Source organism: Diadema setosum, chromosome 20 (assembly GCF_964275005.1).
Source record: "Diadema setosum chromosome 20, eeDiaSeto1, whole genome shotgun sequence".
Lineage (NCBI taxonomy): Eukaryota > Metazoa > Echinodermata > Echinoidea > Diadematoida > Diadematidae > Diadema > Diadema setosum.
Genome location: NC_092704.1, coordinates 23,100,144 through 23,126,148, shown reverse-complemented (window position 1 = coordinate 23,126,148; position 26,005 = coordinate 23,100,144). Strand labels below are relative to the sequence as shown.

General features: G+C 37.5%; 1 protein-coding gene across 1 annotated transcript in view; it reads left to right on the top strand.

Moving 5' to 3' along the window:
• Nucleotides 1–26,005, top strand: part of LOC140243336 (alpha-N-acetylgalactosaminide alpha-2,6-sialyltransferase 2-like) — a 100,994-nt gene that overhangs the window by 15,072 nt on the left and 59,917 nt on the right. Inside the window, exon 3 of the mRNA XM_072323013.1 lies at nt 8,434–8,605. Coding sequence (XP_072179114.1) covers nt 8,434–8,605 — 172 coding nt within the window. The remainder of the gene's footprint in view (nt 1–8,433; nt 8,606–26,005) is intronic.

Sequence of the window (26,005 nt, the reverse complement as noted above, 5' to 3'; positions counted from 1 at the left end):
TAGATAAAAGCCTAGTGAGGTGAACAAACACTCAATAACTGAAGGTATTAGAGTAAAAAGAGAAAGTCCTAGAGAAGGAAGTCAATACTTCCTTGTACTGGCCTTGAGGGTTACTGAAATCGGGGAAAAAAAAAAGAGGAAAAACTGAAATAAAACAAAGTCTAGTACAATCTGTATTGTTCCTTGGTAGGGGTGTCTTTTTCTTCTGTAGTCCGACATGTCCCTGTGGAAAAATTACCATGAAACCTATTGTACCATGCCATCCTTTTATGCAACACTGAGCAGCAAAATGCTTTATGAAGATGCATTCAATTGTGCTTTGATTGCATTGTGACTCTGTGTGTTTTGAACCAAACATACAATGTAGTCCCTCCCAATTTTAATGTTTATCCAGCCTCAAATTTGGTACAGGTTGTAGAGGAATTTAATCTCATTATCTACAGCTAATTTTTGATCAAGCTGATGAATATGTTTAAAAAAAAAAAATATTTTTTTAAATGAATGCTTCCTGATAGGGTTATGGATAGTCAAATCTACAATAGAAGTGTTTACACCTCAGCTGTGCAGTCATTACAGTGTGTTCATGTAGCTATCAACTTCTCATATTTATCAAAATCATGCAAGACTTCCTTCCCACCCCTCTAATTTGCTGACAGAATGTGATCCAGGTTGTTGATTTCACTCATCAATTGAAAATTATGTAAAATGATTGGCCAGAGTGTGTGTGTGTGTGTGTGTGCACAGTACCTGTTAACTACAATTGTACATTTTGAATTATTACCGACTGTTCATTCATTCATTTATTTATCTTTCATTGAGCTTTCAATTACAGTAGAGTAGAAATTGGAGCACCTTTGAATGCACAGTAAATACTGTATGTGAGTACTGTCAGTCTGCTTTTCTTCATAGCATATCAAGTCTAGAGAGACATTTTGTAAATTTGTTTTATCATTTAATAGATAAATATATCTACTTTGTCTCTTCAGTATGCAGTACAGGTCTACAATATGATGACTTTACTCTCACAGTTACACACACAAGAAGTTTATAATGACTTGACATTTTATGCAGGCATGTGTACAGTTTTTTTCATGCATCTTTATATTAAAAATGCATTTCAAATTTCTTAAAACTGTGTGACAGCATGTAAACAGCCTAGTAAAAATTTTAATATACTCTTTGCTTTTATAGAAGCTGAAGGTTTTTACCTCTACAAAATTTTCAGAATACAGCCCTTGTTGCAACTACATGTAATTGTCAGATTACCCTTCATCGATGTAAATAAACACCAATTATTCAGTAGCTTCATAGTCTAGTGGATACAACACCTATTTCATGATCAGGGCAATTCCGCGGTTAGTAACGTTACATTTGAACAAATTTAGATATTTGTTTTTGCTACTAAATTACCATTTATTCATTTCAAGTCAAAATTATGTCAAAAACATGTTCATCCTTCCCAGGTTTATGATACAGAAAAGAATGAATACAATCCAAGAAATATTAGAATTGCTATGGCAACTTCGAGGGCTGGTTAGTAACGTTACGAAAAAAGGACATGACAAAAAATCAATGTCTTGTAACAAAAAGTGTGCAAAAATTCAAGTTACTTCAAACAAAGTGTTGCATTAATTTCAAATGTTGCATCATGACAAATGTTCACGCAAATCTTTTTAGCAGTTCGACCGAGAACTTTTTAGCTATAATGTAGACCTCCAAAAGCATGCTTAGTAACGTTACGGTTAGTAACGTTACATTTGTCCGGAGTAATTCCGCAGGTCATTTCACCCTTTTGTAATTGACAAAATGTCACATGACTTCTGGAGTATTTAAATGTACACTGTATTCATCTTTTACCCATTAGCAAAACTTGGAGGAAAAAATCTTAAAGGAACCCACTGTAATTTGCATTTAAGTGAATTTCAGCATCCCCAGTCCCACATGTACATTTTAAATGATGGTTTTAGATCTCGCAAAAACAATAAATACAAAAAATAAAATCTACTGAATTTGAAAGACCTTATTAATAATGATTGATGAACATCCATGGCATTAGTTGATACCTAGATTAAAGAGTAAGATAAAGAGGCACATTTCTTTTATCCATGTCATGTCCACCTAACTGCGGAATAGCCCATCAGGAGCTTCAGCTTTAAAAACATGTGTGTTATGCTGAGGAGGCTTTCTTATTGTGAACATGATTTAAACATGTGCAGTTAAAGTTTAATAATCAGTGCTTACTGATGTTGATGAAAGGCAGTTTGTCAATCAGTAAAATCAATAGGAAAATAATTTGAACAGCCCTTGTTTCATATCATCTATCTACCTTACAACCAACACTGGCAGGAAAACCAGTGGGAATTTCCTTGCCCTCTGCACTTCAAGTTTCATTTATTTATTTATTTATTTATTCATTTTATGTTTGTAGTACACATGCCCTACTCCTTGTGCAGAATCCGTGAAACAGTTACGAGATGTTAATGGAAGTAACCAGTTACATATAATCCTCACGCTTGTGTGCGCCATAATTAGAAGTGTCACATGACCCCAAATAAAAATTTTCAATGAGCAACAGTGGACATTGACAGAATGCTGATGAAAAACCATCCAATCAACTGCAAAAAAGTATTATCTTGTTATGTTTTGAATACATAAATGCCCTCAAATTTCTTTGGGTATCATATTGGGAAGGTGACATGGAACTGGTTGAATTAATTATTTTTTTCCAACATCAGTAAGAAATTTACAATAAAATGCAAAGATACGAGAGTGAAACAAGAACTGTAGTCATCTGAAATGTTTTGCCACCATACTTGAATTAGATCTGGCGATCTAAAGAAAAATTCTGCAACCCAAACAAGGAACTCCAGGTTCAATTCAATGTTCATGTTGCCTCTGTGAATGGGGCATTTAAAATCTGTTAAATGGATTGTGAAAGTTAAAGTTATTGTTAAAGTTCAACATTTCATCCAGTGGTTACAACCATGTGATGTACAAATTACTTGAGGGGATGATATCATCAACTCAAACTGACAACTCTCCTTCTACAATACATTTTTAAAAAAAATATTTTTTTACACAAAAGAATTAACTCGTTGAGAATGAGTCCTGAGTACATATTCAGGCATATGTCTATGGGAAATGCATGTTGTAGCAAAATCAGCCTGTCCTCAGTGGGTTAAAATAAATGTTTGGTACAGTAAGATTGAAAGTACAACCGCTTACCCATTAAATGACGACATCATTGCACTACACGAGTGGGTCTTCTCACCTCCCCGATTTAATACTGCAAATCAGTAGAAATAGTTCTATGTATTGTGAAATATGAAGGGGATTGCTAGGTGGAAAAAATGAATGGATATTTGTCCCTGTGAGGCATTTTTCCCAAACTATGAGACTGCTGTGTCCTTTTTTAATGCTGTTTTGTTTCTGGTTGCTGTAGCACACGTGTGTACTTGTTGCCATGGATATTAATGGGATAATATTTATACCTGTGCATGATTTTAAGTGTAATGCCTACATACTGGCTGCCGTGTGAGGTATATGCACTGGCAAATTTATACCAACCACCGATTAATTAGGAGAAAATTGGGAGGAAAGCTTGTCTCCCAACCCCTCCTGATTAAAAAGCATGGGGCACTGTGTTTTGAGTAAGGCTTGCACATTGTGTTCAATATCAATAGCAAGGGATTAACAAAAACAAACAAACAAACAAACAGCCAACAACAACAAAAACCACTGGGTGCAAGAATTATTAATTTGAACACATTGTATATGTTGACCAATTGTTGCCAATGATAATCACAAATTATTGAAACTACAGTTTGTACTGTATACGGGTAGTAAAAAAATAGAAATTGTTACAGAAGTAAAGATGTAGGCTGATGTAATTCGTTGTGGATGTTTACACTTAGAACAAGTTGATAGTATGAGTGTCAAATGAGTCGTTACTATGGCAACCTCATTATTTGAAGAAAAAAAAAACACATGGTAAAAGTATGGGGCTGAGATTATTTTCAAATGTAAAGCAATTTTTATGCCAGATTCATGTAGACATTAAATGAATGAAGATACGGCTTTTCTTTTTTTTTTCTTTTCAAATTTCTGATCTTGGTTCACACATATAATGTACTGTAATTAGAGTTTTCTTAAAAGCTCTTTTCCTCCTGTACATTACACATATTTAGTATTCTCTCAGGATGCAATTCACAGTCATGTAAAATACATGTATGTCAAAATGGACTTTCGCTCAACACTGAATATACCATGAAGACAGCTTTATACCATCAAGTCTATTCAAAGGGCAGATCTAGACAACTGTACACTATAATATGCCCCTTCTGTTGGCATTTCATTTGTAGTGTAAATTTGTTTTTAAATGATGAATCATGTGCTCAAGAACAGTATGAAAACAAGTTGCCACCAGTTTGGCTGGGGGGGGGGGGGGGGGGGGAGGTGAATAAAAGGTCAGTTCAACCAGCCTATGAACAAGCACTACTTTACTGGGCTGGCTGTGTTATGCTGGAAATAGTTTTGATATGATGCAGTTTTGCTTTGAGCATTTCTTGTTGTTTCGTTAATGTCATTTTCTCTATGTTGAAGACTAGAACTCCACTGAGTGAATATATTTTTCTGGAGGAGCAAGACTTTAATTTGTGAAAAGAATAAGAAGAGTTTGAGCGCAAAATGGAATCAAGCACCTTTTGTTAGTATTTCAAAGTAAGTCCATTGTCAGACAGAGCAATAATCCTATTCAGTGATACACTACCTCTCTTGTTACCAAACAAGGAATAGTCTTGAAGCTATGACTAAAATATATATATTTTCTTATAAATTTCCTTTGCTTTTAAGCAGCTTTTTATATAGCGCAAATACCTCAAATTAACAAGAAAGGAGTTAACTCTTTTTTGCGATTGAACTCTTCATACAATGCTTTATAGCGACTGGAACTCCTTCCACTTGGCTTGCTTGCATGATTTGTGCTGTGATGCATGTATGACCTGTTTTTCGGCAGTAGCATGATTACACCGCCTATACAATATTGTACAACCTTGTAAGTGGACTATAGCAAATTTTGTCTGGCAGACACTTTTTAAGGAAGAGAAAGATTGGGGAGTGATTGATGGTAGAAAGGCAAACAGTATTTTCATTCCCAGTCCAGAGTTCGAGTATCACCTATAGGCCCTACCTACAATTGTAGTTTTACAGGACAAAGTTATCCATGTCAAATACTCTGTGCATGGCAATCTCTTTTAAACAACTGAGTTATTGATGCTATTTGTCTTCCTCGTTAGGTATTCTTTTATTTGTGTACAAGGTATTCTTTTATTTGTGTACATAATTCTTTATTCCTTCATTTATTGATTGGGTATATCGGCAGTAGCAGTATACACACTGTACTGATCAAGGAAGTAAAGAAAGTTTGAGGGAGAAAGGTTTGTGGTGACACCATGTGTATATAGTCCTGAACTGGATCGTTGCTTGGCAGATGAAGAGCCTAGAAAGAGGAGAATTGAAGAGGGAAGCTACATATGGGGGTTGTAAGGAGGGCAAAAACTGAAGAGTGGGGGACAGTAATGGGCTGGAAGTTGAGGTTGCACTAGTGGAGAAGGTAGAGAAGGGTATAGAGAGAGTGTTAAAGGAGAATAGAGTGAGAATCAAGTAAGATGTTCGGACATCTTTAGGAGGAGAAACATGAAATAGAAAGGAAGAGGAAGAGGAAGGAGTTGAAGGTCAGAAAATCATGGAGATAGGAGAGAGAAGTGAAGATTCATGAAATCAAAGAGAACAATGAAGTCAGCGAACAATGTGGACTGTGGAATGTGGAATCAATGGAGAAAGGATGAATAATCCCGCAGAGGAAAGGTAAGTCGAGGAGAGATGAGAGAAGGGGGGGGGGGGGAGGGAGAAACCAAGAGAAGAAGAAGAAGAAAAAAAAAGAATGAAAGTTAAGAAAGTTAAAAGGGGGGGGGGCTAGGGTGGATCCTAGAAATAAATGCTGCAGAGGAGAGAAAAATTGTGGAGAAGAAAATTCTCTTCTCTTTGACTTCATGAATCTTGGTTAATCAAGGTGTCTATGGGAAATTGCATGTTGAAGCAAAACCGGTCTGTCCTCAATGGGTTAAAATCTAATGCGAGACTGATGCAAGATCTAGAGGGTGTTCCATACATGGATCAATCATCCGCTGATGAATACTGTACAGAAGCAATTGCATGTAACCACGGAAGGTGGCAAACTTATTTACATTTTATACCTCGCTGGTGTATTGAATCCCCTGCCCCATTGAGTGCGGTGGTGGTAAAATAGTGAAACCAAAGTGAAACAAGAATATAATGTCTGGGCTGTTTGGATTTTTTTGATATTTTTTTTTTTTTACGGTCTTTCTGAAAGGAATGGATAGGAATGTTGCACGTTTGCAATTGTGGAGGCTGCTGGTAAGGACAGCCAACCTTGTCAGTTTTTTTTTTAAAATTTAACCTTACTCATATTACTTTGAATTATATGTCCTATTAACCTCGATAGATATCACTCTAAAGCTTCACTGTTTGTGGAATCCCTGACCCATATAGAGTAAAGTGGTATTGAAAGAACTGAAACTATTAAGACCAAGAGCAACAAAACACATGAATTAAAAAAAAAAAAAAAAAAAAAATATTGGTTAGGGCAATTATAACACGTGGTATCAGATTCTACCAGCCTTCAAAATTCTTAGTAGAGAAGTAGGCGCTGTAGCAAAATACATTTCGTTTCATTTTTATTATTTCCACGTTAAAACAACAGTCATTACTATTTCAAGTCATAATGTAATCATATTCATTGTGTGGGAGCGATGATAGCCTACAAGGCTTGATTGGAAAAGGCCCCAAAGTATAAATTACAAGACTTTCACACCTTGAAATAAGGGTACAGAATATACAGAATAGAAATGGTATACAAACAATTAAGGGAGTAGAGAAGGAAAAGGATGAAGTAAGTCTGATCAAAAAAACTGTTCAGTTCCTATTCACTGAAAGTGCGTCTGAAGTTATTCCTTTAACTGCTGCAGAGGCTTAGAGTACACAATTTGTAAGTATTGAACATCAGCCCTGCTTATACTAGTGAAAGGAGCAGAACGAATGTGAGAAGAACCTTTGAAGGACAATTCACCTTGATGGATTGAATGAATGTACAAAATTGGTAGGAACATTTGTTGAACACATCAGTAAAAGTTTGAGAAAATTGGACAATCCTTTCAAACGTTATGAATTGTTGAAGTTTCAGTGCTGTCATTGCTGGATGAGAAGACTCCTACAGTTTGTGATGTTACATACGTAGGTTGATATGAAGAAAATATTAAGAGAATTTTTCAACATTTCTCTTTTTTTTTAATAAAAAGTACACATTCCCTTGACTTGTTACTGATGTTAAAGTTATAATATTCCCCATGCCTTCTGAAAGAGGCAAGTCAAGTGTTCTTTAATTGTGGAAGAAAAGTGGAAATATGTTGAATTTTTCTGTATAGTTTCTTTTTTGATATATTGTTCTGTGCATCTTGTGTTCCATAAAGACAGAAGAACTCCAGTGTAGAATTTAGGCATAAGTTGCAAGGGTAGATGAGGGAATAATAGCCTTGTTGATGAAGGTACATTGTAGATGGAGAAGTTTTCAACAAAAATATTTCTACCCATCCACCTATACACAACAAAATTATATGTGTTTTAACAAAACTGCAATTTGAGCATGTACAGTTGAACTCCACACACATCCAGTCTGGCTCGTTCGAAATGAACTAAACGGTAGTCAATCCATCCGAAACATCATTAATTTTTTTTTTAAATTGTTCACTTTTGCTGTATAATTGAAATCGTCCACACCATGCAAAATCCTTCCATCAAGGAACATTTGATGAGTGCTGTCATAGTGTATGTAAATGTCTGTATTGAAAGCATGAAACTGGAACCAGTTCAGTAAAAACTGACATAAATGTATGGCCGATTGCCCTCTATGTTTAAACATTGTGGGGATGGGGTGGTATCTGGCCTTGATGTCAACTGAGGAACCCCTTTTGTGTGCTTGTGTGTATGTGGTAGTTACAGCATCTTTTTGACAGGGAATTGAAGAATGTAGGCCTACAGTGTACTTCATGGCTGTGTAATAATGATAATGATAATAATAATAATAATAATGATAATATAATAATGATGATGATGATGATGATGATGATAATAGTAATAATGATAATAATGATAATAATAAGGTCTTCTTTATCCAGGTTAGCCTGTTCAGTGTTGTCACTGTTCTACCAGAGGGCCCTGCCTTTATTTTTACCCTAATGTTGCCAGTTACCCATTTATACACCTGGATTGATAAAAATGTCACTTTCTTTTGTATTTGACAATCCTAATAGCTTTTGTTTTATATAATCTGTTGTGTTTATGTCTTACACTCCACAGCACTGTCCAAAAACTGTACAGACCCTAGCCAAATACTCCAAGTGGTTTCGCGATCGATATGAGCACGGAATCAAGTTATTTGCCGACTTTGAGGACGTGCGGAGCTACAAGAATTACCACAAACTCGACCACTACACACTCCCATTTGGTTTCCGCAGAGTGAAGAGATCTCGTGAGTACAATTTCGTGCAAAGTGTGAAAGGCTGCTAATTTTCATGACCCGAGTTCTGATGATTTAGTTTCTATACCAGAGTTCCTTGTATTCACTGAAGTGTGCAGAGATGATTAACCATTTGATGACTAGTAATTATTCCTGGAAATGTTGTACATTGTAACTGTTTATTGTGCACAGTGACTTGTGTGTAATTGGAGCAGGATACATATGCAAAAAGCTTTAAATACCATTATAGCCCTGACATGAATAATATAATGAGAACAGGGCGTGCAGACCTTCAGGAAAACTTGCTGTATTTAATGATTGTAAAATGTGAGTCAAAGATTGACATTCAATGCAATGTGTAGACACAAACTTTTGTGGCCATTTTTAATACTTTCACTAATCTTGGCTCCTTGCAAAATTCATGAAGGTTTCATGCATGCATGCTGAAATTCCTGGTCATTACAGTAATGCTGTGTCATCTTGTCATAATTTTTATCATTCATTGTTTGCATTTCATGAAGTAGATAAAAAAAGTCTCTCTTTTGAGCAATGTTTTGGGCATTGTCAGTTATTTATTTGGTTGCAGAGCTGCATTATGAAAGGCCTGTCAGTCACTAGACTTAAGGGTGAGTACAGTTCTGGTCGAGGTGAGGATTTTGCTTTTAATGCTTTGCGAGATATTCAGAAACTACTCTATGAGATGTGAATGAGCATGCAATTCTAAGGGGTATCAAAAGTTTATTTGATGAAAATTGGTTTTGAAATGGCTGAGATATCCAAAGACAAGGTGAAACAAAGAGATCCTAATAAAAGGCGTGGCCTCTTGCCTTTTATTATTCACACTTTTTTGGATATCTCAGCCATTTGAAAACCAATTTTCATCAAATAAACGTTGAATCCTTCTTGAGATTACATGTTCTTTCATATTTCATAAGAGGTTTCTCATTGTCTCACTTAGGAATGTTCAAAACCTGAATCCCCACCTCAACCAGTGCTGTACCGTCCCTTTAAAACGGATCCTAAATCAGCAGCATTGAAAAAGATTGATTTTCTGTCTCAAATTTGCAGCTGTCAGTGTTTTTTCTGACATTGTGCAATGTTACCACTGTACTGTTTTCATGGTGCCATAAATTTGCGCACATTTCATGCAACCAAAAACTAGCGCGAAAATATGTTCCAGCAGTTGATGTCTTGATTCTGCGGCATTAATAACACGCAAAACTCATCTTACCCTGTCGAGCCGAAAATATCCACTTTTACAGTACACTGTATGATATAATAGCATATACACGTTTTTATTACAGCAGAAATCAGAGTTGCAAATTTAATGATAACAAGATGGTTATTACTGCAGCAAAATCATCTCATTTAAATACATGAAGGGCTATTACTCACAGGAATGGTGGCAATTAATGCTGCTGATTCCAGATCATCAGAGCGAAACTGGATCATGGGACAAGAAATCATATGACATCAGTACATCAGTGGCAATTCATGGCCTTCACAGTTTCAGTTTTAGTTTAATTCATTTTCATTTTTCTCAAAACTAAAAGAAAAAGAAAATTCATTGTGGTTTCCCACACAAAATATATGATTTGCACTTGTGACAGGATTAAAAAAAAGAAAAGAAAATCTGAACATATGGGTTGTATTGAATGCAAAGTGAACAAAAGAAATACAGCAAGCTGGCCATGTCTTCCACAGCAATCCCCCTGTAGGATTATTTTTTAAGTGACTGAAGCAAATTTTGGATGAAAAATAATTGTATCAAAATGTGAAATATGAAAATGAATTTTTTGCAAAATTTGCAAGGAGCCAAGATATATGAAATCAAAATGCACATGGAAGTTCTTCTCTGCATTTATTATGCACTGAATGACAGTGGCAATTCTAAAAAATAATTTCATGCCGCAAAAAAGGCTGAATATTTCTGGTTTTACAGTAGGCGTACAACGTGTACGTCCAAGACTACTCGTCATCATTGTGTAGTGAAAACACTCTTACAGATTTTAATTGCCCAACTTTCCTTGTTCAGGTCTCAAATATGATTGATAAAACCATTGCAGTTGTATTTGTTTGATAATGAAATGATTGCACCAGTGGCAAGTGTGCAAGACACAGTTGGTGTGTGATGCATTGCTCTTCAACCAGTGCATAAGTCATGATTACCAGGAGTGGGTATGAATAATTTGTTGTTCAGTTGACCTCTCTACGTGTAGCTACAGTTTGTACATTGTATCACCATAGAAGTTTTGGTCATTATTTCTTTTTTTTTTGGGGGGGGGGGTCTGGGGGGAATGGGTGGGGCTGTGAACTTAGTCAAGTACAATTGACCCATGCACACTGCCATTGTTTAGGATGAGATACCCCTTCATGGTCCAAAAGTACACAGTCCAACCAAGATTCATGTCAAGGCCAAATCAAAACCACCAGAAAATAGCATTGTTAAACAACGGTCAGTTAAAAAAAACACACAAAAAACAACCCCCCAAAAAACAACAACAACCAACAAACAAAACAAAAACCGTCTTTCGCGTAGAGACACGCACTAAAAAGTTTGGAGAGTTAAACATGGATTGGTTTTTAGATTTGTTTTTGTTTTTGTTTTTTTCCTGCAGTATACCAGATATACCTTTTCACAATAAGAAGAATGCAAGGAAATGATGGGTTTCCTCATGATGTACAAGTAAATGCGACTCATGCCCTATTTCTTCTGCAAAGTTGCTGATTAATCACTGGATGTGAAAGATTTTGATATGTGCTACATCTTTACTGATGAAATATCAAACATTCCATAAAACAAAGAGCAATTACCACACGCACAGATGCCACAGTGAATGGTCATTGAATGGTCATAGGAAATAAGATTAGAGTTAGCTTTTGATCTTATTTCAGCTTCTATTCCTTTGATGAACTATTTGGGGAGTTCACTGCAAACCATGTTATATTAGGTGATCCTCATTTTATAGTCTATGATGCCATGGCTCTTTGTAACATGACTTTGATACGATAGTCAAACTTCTTCACATATCATGTTTGGGGTCTTGAAGGTGTATGGATAGAGGTTAGAGGTTGTTGTAATGTGATCGACTGCAATGCCCATTAGATGCCAAAGAGGTCACATGTAAGTTGTTCCATGTGACTTTTCCCATCACATTGCAAGCGTCAACGAATTTGAGCATTAACTATGAGTACATGTATGTGAAACTATTCTCAAGCTGACAATGAAGATATATCTAGATCAAATGATTGTTTTAATATCCTAGTCTTTGAAAACAGTATTTACTGTACATATGTAGTGTGTACAGTGCTGCACTTCTAGTGATATTGGACTGAATCTTTAGGAGAAAAAGTTTGTCTTATAAATCAGGGCAGGGTCTACCTCATGCAATATAATGAAATCTCACCTAATTTTGTACTTCATGGCCATCTGAATGTTGCTTTGAGGTTGACAATATAGTAAAGCATTTATGATGAAACTCCTGTCTCAGTCTTTTCTGGGCCCTGTTGTATTTCAAAAGATGCAATCAAACATGAAAGTAAAAAAATCAAACGTAATTCAAATATTAGCCAATCAGACTTGAGTATTCAGAGACTTATGATCGATTTTCTGGCATTTATGTTTTTTTTCCAACTGTCATGCAACAGGGCTTTGGCCTTTGTACAGACTGAAATTATCTACAAATATGATTGAAATTGTGCTCGTGCTTGACAAATGATTTTAGGAACATCAAGAAAATCCATATTGTCAGTGGACATTAATATATTCTTGGCTTATTGAGCCATGAGTATTGGATTGTTTGTTTGTTTGTTTGTTGACAGTTATGAAGGAAAACAGACCTGTATTACCAAAGTGTGCTCTCTTGGGACTGATCAATCAGGGTTGTACTTTTTTTTTTCAAGAAGTGTTTGATTTTTCCAATTTCTGTGACACATCCTTGACTTCTGTTTGTAAAGAAATAAGGAAATTCTGAAATTACAGTGTTGAATATTTTGTAACTGAATATCATAATTTTGTAGGTCTGCAGGCTTTTTATGGGAAATATGGATTCTTGTGTTTTTGTTCGCGAGGAATTTTTGTGTAAAATTTTCTATTCCACCACTATCACTCTTGATTTTGCAGATGTTTGAAAGATTTAGAATTTTTTATACCCATTTTGTAGTATGTGTTTGACACATGTAAAATATTGTTTTTGCTTGTTTGTTTGTTTGTTTTTTTCTGTGAAGAGTCTAGACCTTGCAAATAAAAATTAGTCAACAATTTTTCCATGCAACAGTCCTTGAATTTCTATAAATTTTTGATGCTTTGTAAGATGACAAGAATGAACTTTTCAAAGTGTAAAATTTTGACAGCATTTGTCAAGATGGATAAGGAAAAAACACACAAATATTTATATTCTTTTTAAGGCATCTATCTATGCAGGGAATAATTTTCCTTCTTGAAATTGAATAGCAATTTTAGTCGATGGACATACATTTCGAACAAAATAGTGTACAAGTCTATGTAATGAAATTGCTATGCAAATGACATTTTATATAGCACTCGTACAAAAATGCATAGCAAATTGCCCAGGAAAATTATTCCCTGCTATGTCTCTAATTTTGTCCTTTTCTGTCTACAGTCACATAATGCAATTTGTGTCATGGCACCACACCACCACATGAATGGTAATTCCTATAAAATCTTGTGATCACCCACTCAAAGCAAAATTTTTCCAGGTTTTTTTTTTTTTAGATTTTATTTTTTTTTAAATACCAGTAGTACTTCAATGATGAATACTATAAATATTCTAATGGTGTTCGATGACCCAGTTTCATGAGTAGACTAGTTTATAGCAGTTGAAACACGTAAAATTGCAGCGTTCACTGAAAGCAAATGAGTACACACAGTGAAAATGTGGAGTCAGGCAAAGGCAGACAACCTCCAATTGGCAAGGCATCTCTCAGTCGTCGTCATGGCAACTGCAGTTGGCTGTTACACACAATGATTGCAAATCTCCCTGTCAGACGGGGCTTGCAAGATGGTCCCAAGGTGACGATTACAGTCATGGGGAGAATATATTCTGAGGACTATTTTCTTGAATACTGCAAGGCAGACACTGAGAAGTGATGGTGGATTATAGGTCTACGTCGTGGTCCCTTGACAACATAAATCTAAGCCAAAGAGACTTTGTAATAAAAGATGGTGCCAGTGACTGTTCTACAGGCATTCGATTTCCATTTGTACGCGCTGATGAATGCTGATGAGGAAACCCCTTCGCAACTTGTACATCAGGCTTAATGGTATAGAGCGTGTTTCTACTGATAGCACCTCGCAACTTGTACATCAGGCTTAATGGTATAGAGTGTGTTTCTACTGATAGCACCTCGCATCACCTCGCATCACCGCGAATTTTGTCTCCCGCATCGCCTCGTATTTTATGACCACTCGAGCTGTTTCTACTGAGCAATAAAATATGCGGTGATGCGAGGTGACGTGCAAAATGCAGTGAATCCGGAAGTCATGTATTTTCAGGTCACAGATCGGGTCACGCTGCCTCTGCACTGCCATTTTGTGGTAGGCCACTGAATTTCGTTTAGTTTTTCCATTCAAAAATGCCCCTCATCAACATTTTCTGCCACTTGGTTATTAGGAATCATTGCAGATCTAGGGTTCAGTTAATGCTCTCTTGGGGCTCCGCCATACTAACGTTAGTATTCCAGCGAAAACGAATTAGGGAATCTACAACTTCGAGACGATACGATATTATGGGAAAATGAAGGCAGTGTAAAAATCAGAGTAGGCCTGTATAGTATAATAGGCTGTTGGGCACGCAAACAATAGACGATGAATGCACGCAATTCACATGTACCACCTCATGTATTTAGTAAGAGTTGGTACAAAGCATGATGTGTGCGAAACTACGGTCGCTGTGTATACACAAGTGTCGGAGTGTGCATATGAACCAAATTGAAATGCGCGGGGCGAAAGCTCCCAATAATTCGAGACTTCCGGTACACTGCGAATTTCGCTACCTGGTGTGTTTCTACTGAGAATCGTCCCTCGCATCATCGCGCATCGACCACCTCAAAAGGTGGACAACGGAGCACCTCGCATCACCGCGCATTGGCCACTACCCAATCTGTTTCTACTGAGGAAAAATCCGAGGTGTCACCGCGCATCACCGCGTCTCACTGCGAATCACCTCGCATCGCCTCGCATCACCTCGAATTTTCATCGCTCAGTAGAAACACGCTCATAGATAGGCTACTGTATAGGGGGGGGGGGCTGGTACATCTCCTTTCCCCTTCTCTGCCCTGGGCATTCTGCAGAGAGTATTTAGGACATTTTAAGTCACACAAATTATTACCACGTGCCATTCAAGCAGACAAATAAAAAGGATCTCTTGTAGATTGTGATCCAAATATCAAGATTTTTTGCACAGTCCATTCAGACGGACAGAAATATCCCTTCAAATTGCTGATCATGATCATTTGTTGACCAAACTGCGCATGCTTCAAATCTGCTGAAATGGTGACCCTTGCCCTCGTGTTCGTGAACTGTTTTGAATGATGGGATAAAAGATCTTGAGACTATTTGCTCCAGCATTTACAATCTGGCTGCAGTGCAAAATTATTCCGATGATACCAAAATACTCGTGAGGGATTTGGATTGCGATGCTGATTGTGCTATCAGGCGAAAATCTTTGGATTCGGATTGCTATTAAATCTTTGGATCTGTATCCTTCTATTCAAATTGAAGCAGTGTGAATCCCACTGTTATCTAGGTCATTGTAATAATGGAAGAGCTTTATAGGCAGTGTGTCAAGGGAAACCTTGTTTGCAGGAGGAGGAAAAGTTAAAGGCAAAACATAGTTCTGGTACGCTTGCAAAATTGTCAAATTTCGCTCCAAAATGTGCACATATGCCTAAGAATTGTGTGGGATACTGTTATACTGAGAGGATATCTCGTTCGGTAACGATGAAAATGCAAAATATTAACCAAAAATGTTCGCATCTCAGAACTTACCCGATTGGGGTTAGGCTAACTCGGACTTGGGAACAACTCGGCCTCACTTTGATGGCGGGGCTGGATCCTTCTGGAATGAAAGTTGGTATACCGACTTTTATTCTTGATCTCAAAATACTCTAAAACAACTCATCATCCCGGCAAATCGCGTCGGCCAGATAAGTTTTTTGGTAGGCTCTTTCGATATATTGCATGCAAATATGAAATGGTGCAATACGGGCTTCCAAACCCTTATACCTGTTTTCACTCTAAAGAAGAAAAAGTATCACAACATTGCAGAGATGGACCAAGGAAGAAAGATGGATGGGGATGTTATGTCCGAAACAACCAAATTCAAAGAATGAGTAGGGTATTGAAATTTGTGAAAATGAAAAGCACCAGCAAATATATGCCACATACAGGGGCGGATCCAGGAATTCTGTAAAGGTGGGGGGGCAACTAATATTTCTGGTGCCACTTCCAGGTTTCGTTTCATTTTTTTTCTTTTTATTTCTTTTGTTTTTAATGAAAAATAAAAGGGGGGGGGGGTGTGCGCCAATTGCGCCCCCTCTGGATCTTCCACTGGCATAATATGAAGTAGAACTCCTTGTAGCTGTAGAACAGATAAAAATGCTTTAATAGTTATAATTTTCACACTGTCGGAGAAAAAAACTGAAGATTATAATGAAAATTAGTAACTCACAGTGCTCATACTGTTTTCTTTGCTGTTTTTTTTTTTTTTTTTGGGGGGGGGGGGGGAGGGGAAAGGGGAGGGGGAGGGGGTATCAAGGAGTCAAGTTTCTGTAATGACCAGAAAAGCAATTACCAAAGGACTGGTTTTAAACATTATGATACACATTTCGTATCAAGTACCTTTTGGTAATAAGTACTACAGCCATCTCTTCCTTCTTCCGTATAGTGAAGTGTGTAGTGCCAGGTTACATACTGTGTTCCTGTTTCAGAATCCAATATTTCATGTTTCACTTCCTTCACATCTTCCAAAGATGACTCTTGACTTTCGTAGCCTCAAGAAGGTATCAGTAACAAGACTGCTCCCAGACCCCTGTGGTCTGCCAGGTACATGTTTAATAGTCGATTTGGTGTCCAGTGACCACTCCATCTGTACAAGGCATGTTTTTGGCTGGAAGAGGTTCCAAGTGTTTTTCCTTTTACATTTTTCCCTCTTAACCTGGTGCAGCCAAGGTAAATAATCTTAATCTATTCAGATTCTAAGTACATAAATAATCTTGATAAGTAGATGATCATATTTTTTTTTTTGTATTGATTGTATTTTCTTTTGACAAAGTTGTCATGAAGACACATTGTAGATTTGAAGTTAGAACAGTTGTTTTTTAGAGCAAAAGGTTTATGGGTCAGTACTTGGTGTACTGCTAATTAGAATTCTGTTCTCGATTAAATGAGATGAAATAAGAAAAGAAACCAATTTTATCTTTCATGGAAATTGATAGTCCAAAAAGTAGTTCTGTTGAAGATAATAACACAAATGCCCCTACAGAAATCAGAATTTTTAATGTTCCTGGACCTACATCTTTTGTGAGGTGATAGTTATGTAGCAGTAGAATGCCTTGACTGAGCTGCAGTTTTATTTGCCATAGTTTAATTCTTATCTATTTTTTGGAAAGATTGCAATTCTGTGGGAAATAAGGATATTTGCAATGCTCCTCCTATGATTCAGCATGAGTTATGATGTTTGCTCAAACTTGATTAGCTTGAGTGCATGAGGGTTTCATCATTTGTCATTCTATGAGATGAGGATTAGATTACTTTTAGCACTTGGATATGTTTTGACCATGAATGGTTTTTTTTTTTTCACTTGTTGAGCAAATTTCCTGTTATTGCTTTTTGGTTTGATTTGGCAACACTCTTTGATCTTAGATCATTTTGAAGTGAGTGCAGCCAAGCCTTAGAAGGGGACGATGTTTTACTTTTCACTGGCCGATTTAAGTTGGTTTAGCTCAGTTTATTATTTTTTCTTCATACTTTCTTTCTCAACTCTGGCTGTAGCATCCCTGTGTTGGGACATGGATTAAGACATGCAATAATGGGTGAAGTTGTTTGTGTTTTTCACTTTATATTTTTTTGTTTTACTTTGCCATTCCCTGTAGCATCCCCACAATGGACTGTGGATTTACTTGCGAAAACAGCTGAAGTTGTTTGTTTGTCACTTTTCCCCCCAACACTTCCTGCAGGCATCCCTGCATTGAGCCATGGATTAAGACCTGCAATAACAGCTGAAGTTGGTTGATGTGGAACTAGTTCTCGTAATGGACTCCAAATTACAGCTGGCCGTGATTTGAGGAAAGGCCCTCTTTTTTGTGGCCGTGTACAGTAGTCCGGGACGCATCGTTTCCTTGGAATTTCTTTGTTCTGTTTTGGATGACTTCATGCATTTAATCATCAGTGGCATTTGAATAGTGCACTGGATGAAGTCTGTGCATAGCAAGGTTAAAAGCCTGAAGTTGTTGCTTGCTGGCTGGCTTGTGGTTATTAGGCCCGTTCACACACAGCGAAAATAGAAATTACAATCGCGATCCAAATTTCGATTTTTTTTTTTGACCGTTCATACACAGGAAAAAATCACACTTCGCAGCAAGGAAAGAACGATCAGTGGCCAAATTACTCATGCGCAAAACTTGCATGACCGAAGACTGACCCCGCGGTCCCAATAGAGTTTCGCCTGCGCTACGAACGATGGGATTAAAAATACCGATTTCCGAATCTCGATCGCGCTCACACACACGACGCTTGGCAAAATAATCGTGATTTTTCTGAAAAATCGCACTAATAGTGCGAGTCGCATCGCGATTAGGATTGCGAAAATTTGTGAGATTTTTCTGTCCACACAAGCAGGAAAAAAATCGATTTTTAAATCTCACTTTTTCCCTTGTGTGTGAATGGGCCTAATCTTTCCAGGATGAAAGTGCAGACAATGTGTGGACAAAAGAGCAGGAACTAAGTATCATTTTGATAATCTTATTGTCCTGCCCGTGTAGCGATAGTGATACATACATGTCGGCATCACTTTTCCACCATCGGTATCGGCATTGTTCGCATCAACAATAATTTGTTGTACTCTCTCAAACTTTCCACAGCTTTGAGCTTTGACCACCAAACTCACACAATAGGACCATGACCTAAAAATACTGTTCAAGTTTGAATATTATCATGAGTGAAGTCTGATGAGGTCAAAAGGTCAAAGAACGTTCCCAGATTTCAGCACCATTATATTGTGTGCTCTCAATAACTTTCCACAGCTTTGAGCTGTGACCACAAAACTCACACCAGTACATCACGTAAAGATGCTAGTCAAGTTCGATTATTGGTTTTAAGGCAGAGAAGGTCAAAGGTCAATGAACTTACATTGACAAACACTATAATCCCAAATTGCGATATGCGGGCGAGACATCATTGGCGTTTGCCTTGTTTCTGCTATCCAGTGGTAAATCTTGATACCCTAGACATACAGCTCTTGACTCTACTGCTCCAAAACTATGAAACAGCTACATGTACAAGTAGGCTCCCTTCTCATCTGAAATCTTCTTGACAGTTAGACAATTAAAACACAGTTTAAAGACATATCCTCTATATAATTATACTGAATCCCCATGTAAGCCTACTCATTCCTGACCCTGGAATAACATACTGTAAAACCAGAACGATATATAGACAAATTGGAGCTGATGGTCTTTTTTGGGGGGCATGAAATTTTCTCGAATTACCACTGGCATTCACCACATATAGTGCAGATAGTACAGACAAGAACTTTCGCTTGCATTTTAATTTTGCGAATGTTGGCTCCTCCTGAAATTCTTAAACAATTCATGCAAACACAAATGGTGGTTTTACAGTTAGTTCTTTTTATCATATGGAAAAGGTGCTATTAGTCCAGCGTCACAGCCCAATAAATCAGACAAATAATTCAAATTGTCTAAAGTACCAAATTTGAAACACAGGCAGATTGACCATATCTTAAGCAGATTTGGATATTGAACCCTTCAGAATTATGACATCTTCTGTTGCCATGGTAACAATTACATACCTTTATAATAAAATGATGTAAAAACATAACATGAGTGTCTCAGCATTTCTGTTTCAACTTGAAACTTCATTTGCCATCAAAATCTTGGTCAGCCAAAGTCACAAATCCTCTAAAAGATGGTGGTTGCTGTGGCAACGACTTCGGAGGCATTGCTGTTGGAAGAACACAAACTTTTCTTTGTCAAAACATATTACTACTATTAAAAAAAAAGTTCCTACTCTGGCTGTTAGCAATATAGATGAATGTTTTCAAGGTAAACATCATGCCTGATGGGACAGTTGCCATGGCAACATAATGATGGAAGCATTTAAGTGGTTATGCTTGGCTTACAAATCAATAGCCGGGTTCACACGTACAAAATAGCGGGATGACGATCGCGATCCACATCTCGAGTTTTTTTGCGAGCGTCCACACGTACCAAATTAGCGGGATAGCGATCGCGATCGGTATCCCGCTAATTTGGCGAGCGTCCACACGCACCGAATTATCCCGCTAATTGCCGATAGAGATAACAGCAAAGCCTGCAAACTGGGTCACACAGTGCCCTTCTCTATCACTACCTGCGCGCACTTCCCTTTGTCCTTCGCAGAGGCCTCGCTGTTGTGATGTGCGCATTGCATGATGGGATATAAAAACTCGAGATTCTAATCCCGACCGTTCTCACGTACCAGCGCGGGGCCAATTATCCCGCTAATTGATGAACCAGCGCAAGATTTCTTAGGATTAGCATCGCGATGCTTATCCCGCTAATTTTCGGTTTTTTTCTGTCCACACGTGCAAAAAACTCGGGATGACGATCGCGATGCAAATCTCGAGATTTGTATCCCGCTAATTGGTGTACGTGTGAACCCGGCTAGTGAAAATTTCATGTGCTAATTATAAATTTGCAAATGTAACCATTTCCTTTTAAACACAACACTATGTTCTTTTACCGAATTTTACCCCTGTCTGTTAGCTGATAATTAGTGGTAAGCGAAAGTCCTAGAGATGTTGTCATGGTAACAGATCAATTTGGTAATGAAATTATTTCTAAAGGTCGCTGTCAGATTGTACAAAAATGAAGAACAACACATAAGCATACTGGGACTTACAATGCATACACACCAGAAATGTCAAATTTTGTTTTGTTTAAAAAATAATAATTTAAATGTTTGATTAAAGGGATATTCAAGTTTTGGTTGAAACCTGGCTTCAGGTTTCTAAACTTTTTTTGATGAGATAATGAGAAACCTCTTTAATATGAAATATGAAAAGCATGTAATTCCAACAGGAATTCAATGTTTAGTTGATGAAAATTGGTTGTGAAATGGCTAAGATATCCACAGCAAAGCAATCCTAATAAAAGGTATGACCTACCTTTTATTAGGATTGCATTGTTTTACATTTTTTTTTTAATGTCTCAGCCATTTCAGAACCGATTTTCATCAAATCAACTTTGAACTCCTCTTACAATGGTTAGCTCTGTAACATTTCATAAATGGTTTCTCAGTATCTTGCAAAAATGTAAAAAGCTCCATCTCATCTCCACCAATACTATACCATCCCTTTAATCTGCTACCATGGCAATATCTTTGAGATTTCTATCCACCAATTTATCAGAAAACAGATGGATAAGGATAATAAAAACTTTGCTTATTCAATACCCATATCCATTATCTCATTAGAATATGTCAGTCTACATGTGTGCTGACTTTGGTGTTTTTAATAGACAAATTTGAACAATTTTTTCACTAGTAACAAATTGTATTTGATGTTTTATTTTGCTTGTCAGTGCTTTTAAATTGATTAAAGGAAACCAAAGCCAAAGTATAAAATGTGGATTGAGTGAAAGCAGCGATATTAGAACACATCAGTGAAAGTTTGAGGAAAATTTGACAATCGATTGAAAAGTTACAAATTTTATAAGTTACAGTGCCATCATGTCTGGATAAGGAGACTACTACACTTCATGACATCATTCTGGACAACATGAAAAGAAAATTCAGCATATATTTACATATCTGGCATAATGTAAGAGTACTGTACTTATCTCTTTCAGAAAGCAGGGGGAATGATATTGCCCTTAGGGAAGGGATATTTATTCTCACTAGCGTTCTACCGCGGGATCCCGCAAATTTGCGGTAGGACGATTTGCCGAACGCGTAATACGCGCTACACGTTTTTTTGTACGCGCAGCGGCAGGGGAAAAAAAATTGTGCGGATGAACGCGGTAGGACGCCGATCGTCCTGCCGCGGTAGGACGGGCGTAATTCATTCTTCGTGTGCACGCAACTACGGGCAGATACTGAAGTAGTGCACGCACATCCTTTCCCCGTCGATCGGATCTGTGGAACAACCTTTGTAACGTTTGATGCATGTACGATACACTCGTACACTGGCGCTGAAAATCTAGTTACATGTATCATGTTGTAGTGTATATTTGGGCGGCTCGTGTGTTTCACGCGGGGTTAGTAACGGTACGTTTCAATTTTTGAGTTCTCACGATCGTATTTATAAACATAATCTACACTTTCTTTCGATCTCAACATCAGCAAAACTGCGTTTGACTTGTTTGCACCTTACGAATTCTTTGAGCTCTGTCACAGCACGATCATGACAAAGTTTTATCAAATTCTTTCGAAATCATGCTCAGCAAAACTGCGTGTGATTTGTCTACAAATATACAATCTAGCAAATTATTTGGGCTCTCTCCAGAACGATCATGACATTTTTTTATCCAATTTTATCTTTTTTTTTGTTCGATCTCACAGGAAAATTGCGAGTAATTTTTTTTTTTCTTGAGTTTGTACAGTACGATCATGACATGTGAAGTAAACTTCAATCTATCACACACTTTCTCATACTAGTAGTAAAGTTGGGCAAGCGTTTTGGAACAAGGAAAAAAATGCTTGACCGAATCGGGCAAGCAAATTATTTTGAAGTCATCCTTTTCCCCCACATTTTCCCTGAGCTCCAATATCAATAAACCCATAAAAATCGAGCATACGGAAGCCCTAAACTAACGACTGTGGAATGTCTAGCGCTGCCACGCAGTTTCAACAACTTTCTAACACTTACTTTTCGATGAAACACGAACACTCGAGAGATCGCTATGATCGGAAGTACGAGTTTGAATGTACTTGAATATTCCATTGCAATTTGTGTGTGAATGATATTCCGTAGTGACAAAGCCCAATATTTTGGCAGTAAAAGTAGCCACAGCAGAGGAAACTGCCGTTTTCTGCTCGCCGTATTCAAAGCTGTTAATTTGCAGGTGAGTATAGGTGACCCCCCTCCATCGTAAACAGCTATACAGTAACTGTTTGTGCACCACGTGTCTGTAGAGCACGCAGTGAGGAATTCGGAGAAACAAAACAGAACGCAGTCACGTAGACAAAGTTGTGAACACCAACTTGACCAAGAAGGAAAACATGAAAAATCCCACGATGGCAAGGTGCCAGACTTGGGGAAGGGTGGGGCGGTAGAATAGAGAGCATGCAACAAAGGAAACCGCGCGCACTGGTGCATTCCTGGAGGTTATTTACAGTCTGGGGCATGGGGGACCCGGGATGCGCGCACCCGGGATGGACAGGTAAGGAAAGCAAGTCGACGACCGACGAGGGCGAAGACCAAGGATGTCAAACATTACGATTCGTTATCACAGGCTATTTTTTCTTTTTCCTCTCATTTCTTATCTGTATGATCTTTCATTAATCGGTAAAAAGAAAAAACAGTAATTGATGTCAGGATTCAAATAACTTTTTTTTTTGTGTGTGTGTGTGCCTTATTTTCTTTTCTACTAAATTATATCTTGCCTGAATTATCACCACTGATCGGGGAAAAAACAACAGTAACTTCGTTTCTCACAGTTCACAATCCGATGTTTTTTTTTTTTGTTGTTTTTTTTTTGTTTTTTTTTTTGGGGTTTTTTTAATAAAGAAAAAAAAAATGAAAGAGAGAAAAAAAGTTTCGGTTTTCCGAAGGTTCGCTTTACCAAATGTGATCATATGAAAAAAGAAGAAGAAAAGTTTAGTAATTTTGAAAGTTTGTTGATTCGAAAGCGAAACACAATGTGTAATTCTGAAGATTCCGCAATCCCGAAACTAATAGGCCCTAAGTTTCGTACCACTCAGACCTATACATGAGAGTTCGTTTTAAGATTAACAAACTTTTTCTCAGATTTACAAACCCTGGGAATATTCGTATTAACGAACCCTTACATTTTCTTTAACAAACATCTGGAGATTTTGCGTGTTTCAGATTCGAAATAACGGGGTCATCACGAGACTGACACCCACGACTCATACAGCCCACGAGTTCGACACTGAAAACAGGTCCATGAGTCATACAGGTCACGAGTCATAGAGCCCACGAGTTCGACGCTAGGCAAATGAAGTTCATGTGTTCGACACTCGGTAAAAACGGCTCACGAGTTCGACATAAATAAAAACAGCCCACGAGTTCGATGGATACAACACGGGATTTAATGTGTCGGTCTCGTAGGCCTTTTTTGCTTACGTTAAATGGGTTATTCAAATACCGGTTATTGATTGGCTAAACACAGTCACGTGATGGAGGCACATTAGTTATGTTCGCCCATGGCAGCCTGTGCCATTTTTGTAATGTTCTCCCATGGGAAAACATTTTCACGTAAGAAATGACAAACGATACCAAACGATTGAACGGTCATATTTTCACGCAATCGATAGGATAAATTTGCCTATTCTGTATACAATGTGAAAATTAAAGCAGATGACCGATAATCGTAATGCGTACGAAAGTGTGATAATTTGACTAACCCATATATAGGCCTAATCTAACAGATGATGACTTTTGTTGTCGGGAACATGTACCAAACATTCCACCATCAGGGTTTGAAACACTATTTCGGGAGGCTGTAAGTTCCTCGACTTCGTCTCGGGACTTATAACCTCCCTCAATAGCATTTCAAACCCTTTGGATGGAACATTCGGTATTTTCCCTCCCCCGCCAGTGGACATCATCTATGTCGAACTCAGGGCTGTAATGACTCGTGAGGTGTATGACTCCTGGACTGTATATTATGTAAATATGACTCGTGGGTGTCGGTATCGTGACGTATATGCACCCGAAATAACGAAACATCAGAATTTCCTTTCAACGGAATAGTGAATACCGTGCCTGAAAGAAATCAACCACTCTAAACCAAAAGATATACTTATTTGTTACGATTTTATCTCCACGTTTTCTATACCTCCTTGTAAGGTATCACTCACTGCTATATGAATACTCCTCGATAAAAAGTAAACTATGTCGAACCATGTAGTTAACTTATCTTGCCTTAAAGATTTTGTCTTTTCTTGATTATCCCTAATAACCAGAAGGTTCGATAATAAAAAAGAAATAAATATATAAAAAAATGAGAGGAAGAAAGGATCGAAGGTTCGTTCATTTGATAACGAAAATTGATTCGGTATACTGCAAGTTCGTTTATCAGAAAAAGTTTCGTCCGACGTGATTCATTCTCTGATCAACGAATCTTATTTCATTTCCAGAGAAACGAACCTTCGGAATAATGCCACAAGTCGGATAAAGAAAACGAACCTTGTTGATTATTTTCAGATCGACAAACTTCTATAGTCGGCAGTGGGAATCTGCGCGTATCGGATTTGCAATAACGAACCATCGGCATAACGAACCTCCTTCTTCTTTTTCTTCTTCTGTCGGAAAATGAACACCACGCCTAGAAATCATCGATAGTGTCAAATAAGAATGAAACTGATTTCTTATACCTCAAAGATTATTCTTTTCTGAACTTTCTCCCAATGCCCGAATAAAAAGAGTGGTTTTATAGCGTGTTGCTCTGAAAGTGCTTTATTCCAAAGGTTCGTGAATCCGAATATGATGAATGATATGGCCTATTAAATTCTCCGAAGGTTTGCCAATCCGAAATGAAGGTTCGATTTTCTGATGGTTCGTTAGTTCATATATATTAAGGGTACTGTTCGTGATTCCGAAGGTTCGTTAATCCGAACATTTGTGGCGTTATTTCGAAGGTTCGGTAATCCAAAAATGAAATAGGGTTCGTTATTCCGAAGGTCCGTTGATCCGAAAATGAAATAGGGTCCGTAACGAACCTTCGTAATAACGAGCTTTTATTTCATTTTCGGATTAACGAACCTTCGGAATAACGAACCTTATTTCGTTTTCGGATTAATGAACCTTGGGAAGAACGAACCTTTGGAATAACGAATCTTCGGAACAACGAATCTTCAGACTAAAGAACCTTCGGAATAACGAATTGTAACCATCAATGTATGTTGAAAAAATGGTGTTATGTTGAGGCGCATGTAAACACAATGTTACAAATACAAGAACACACTTAACACAAACTGGAATACAATCG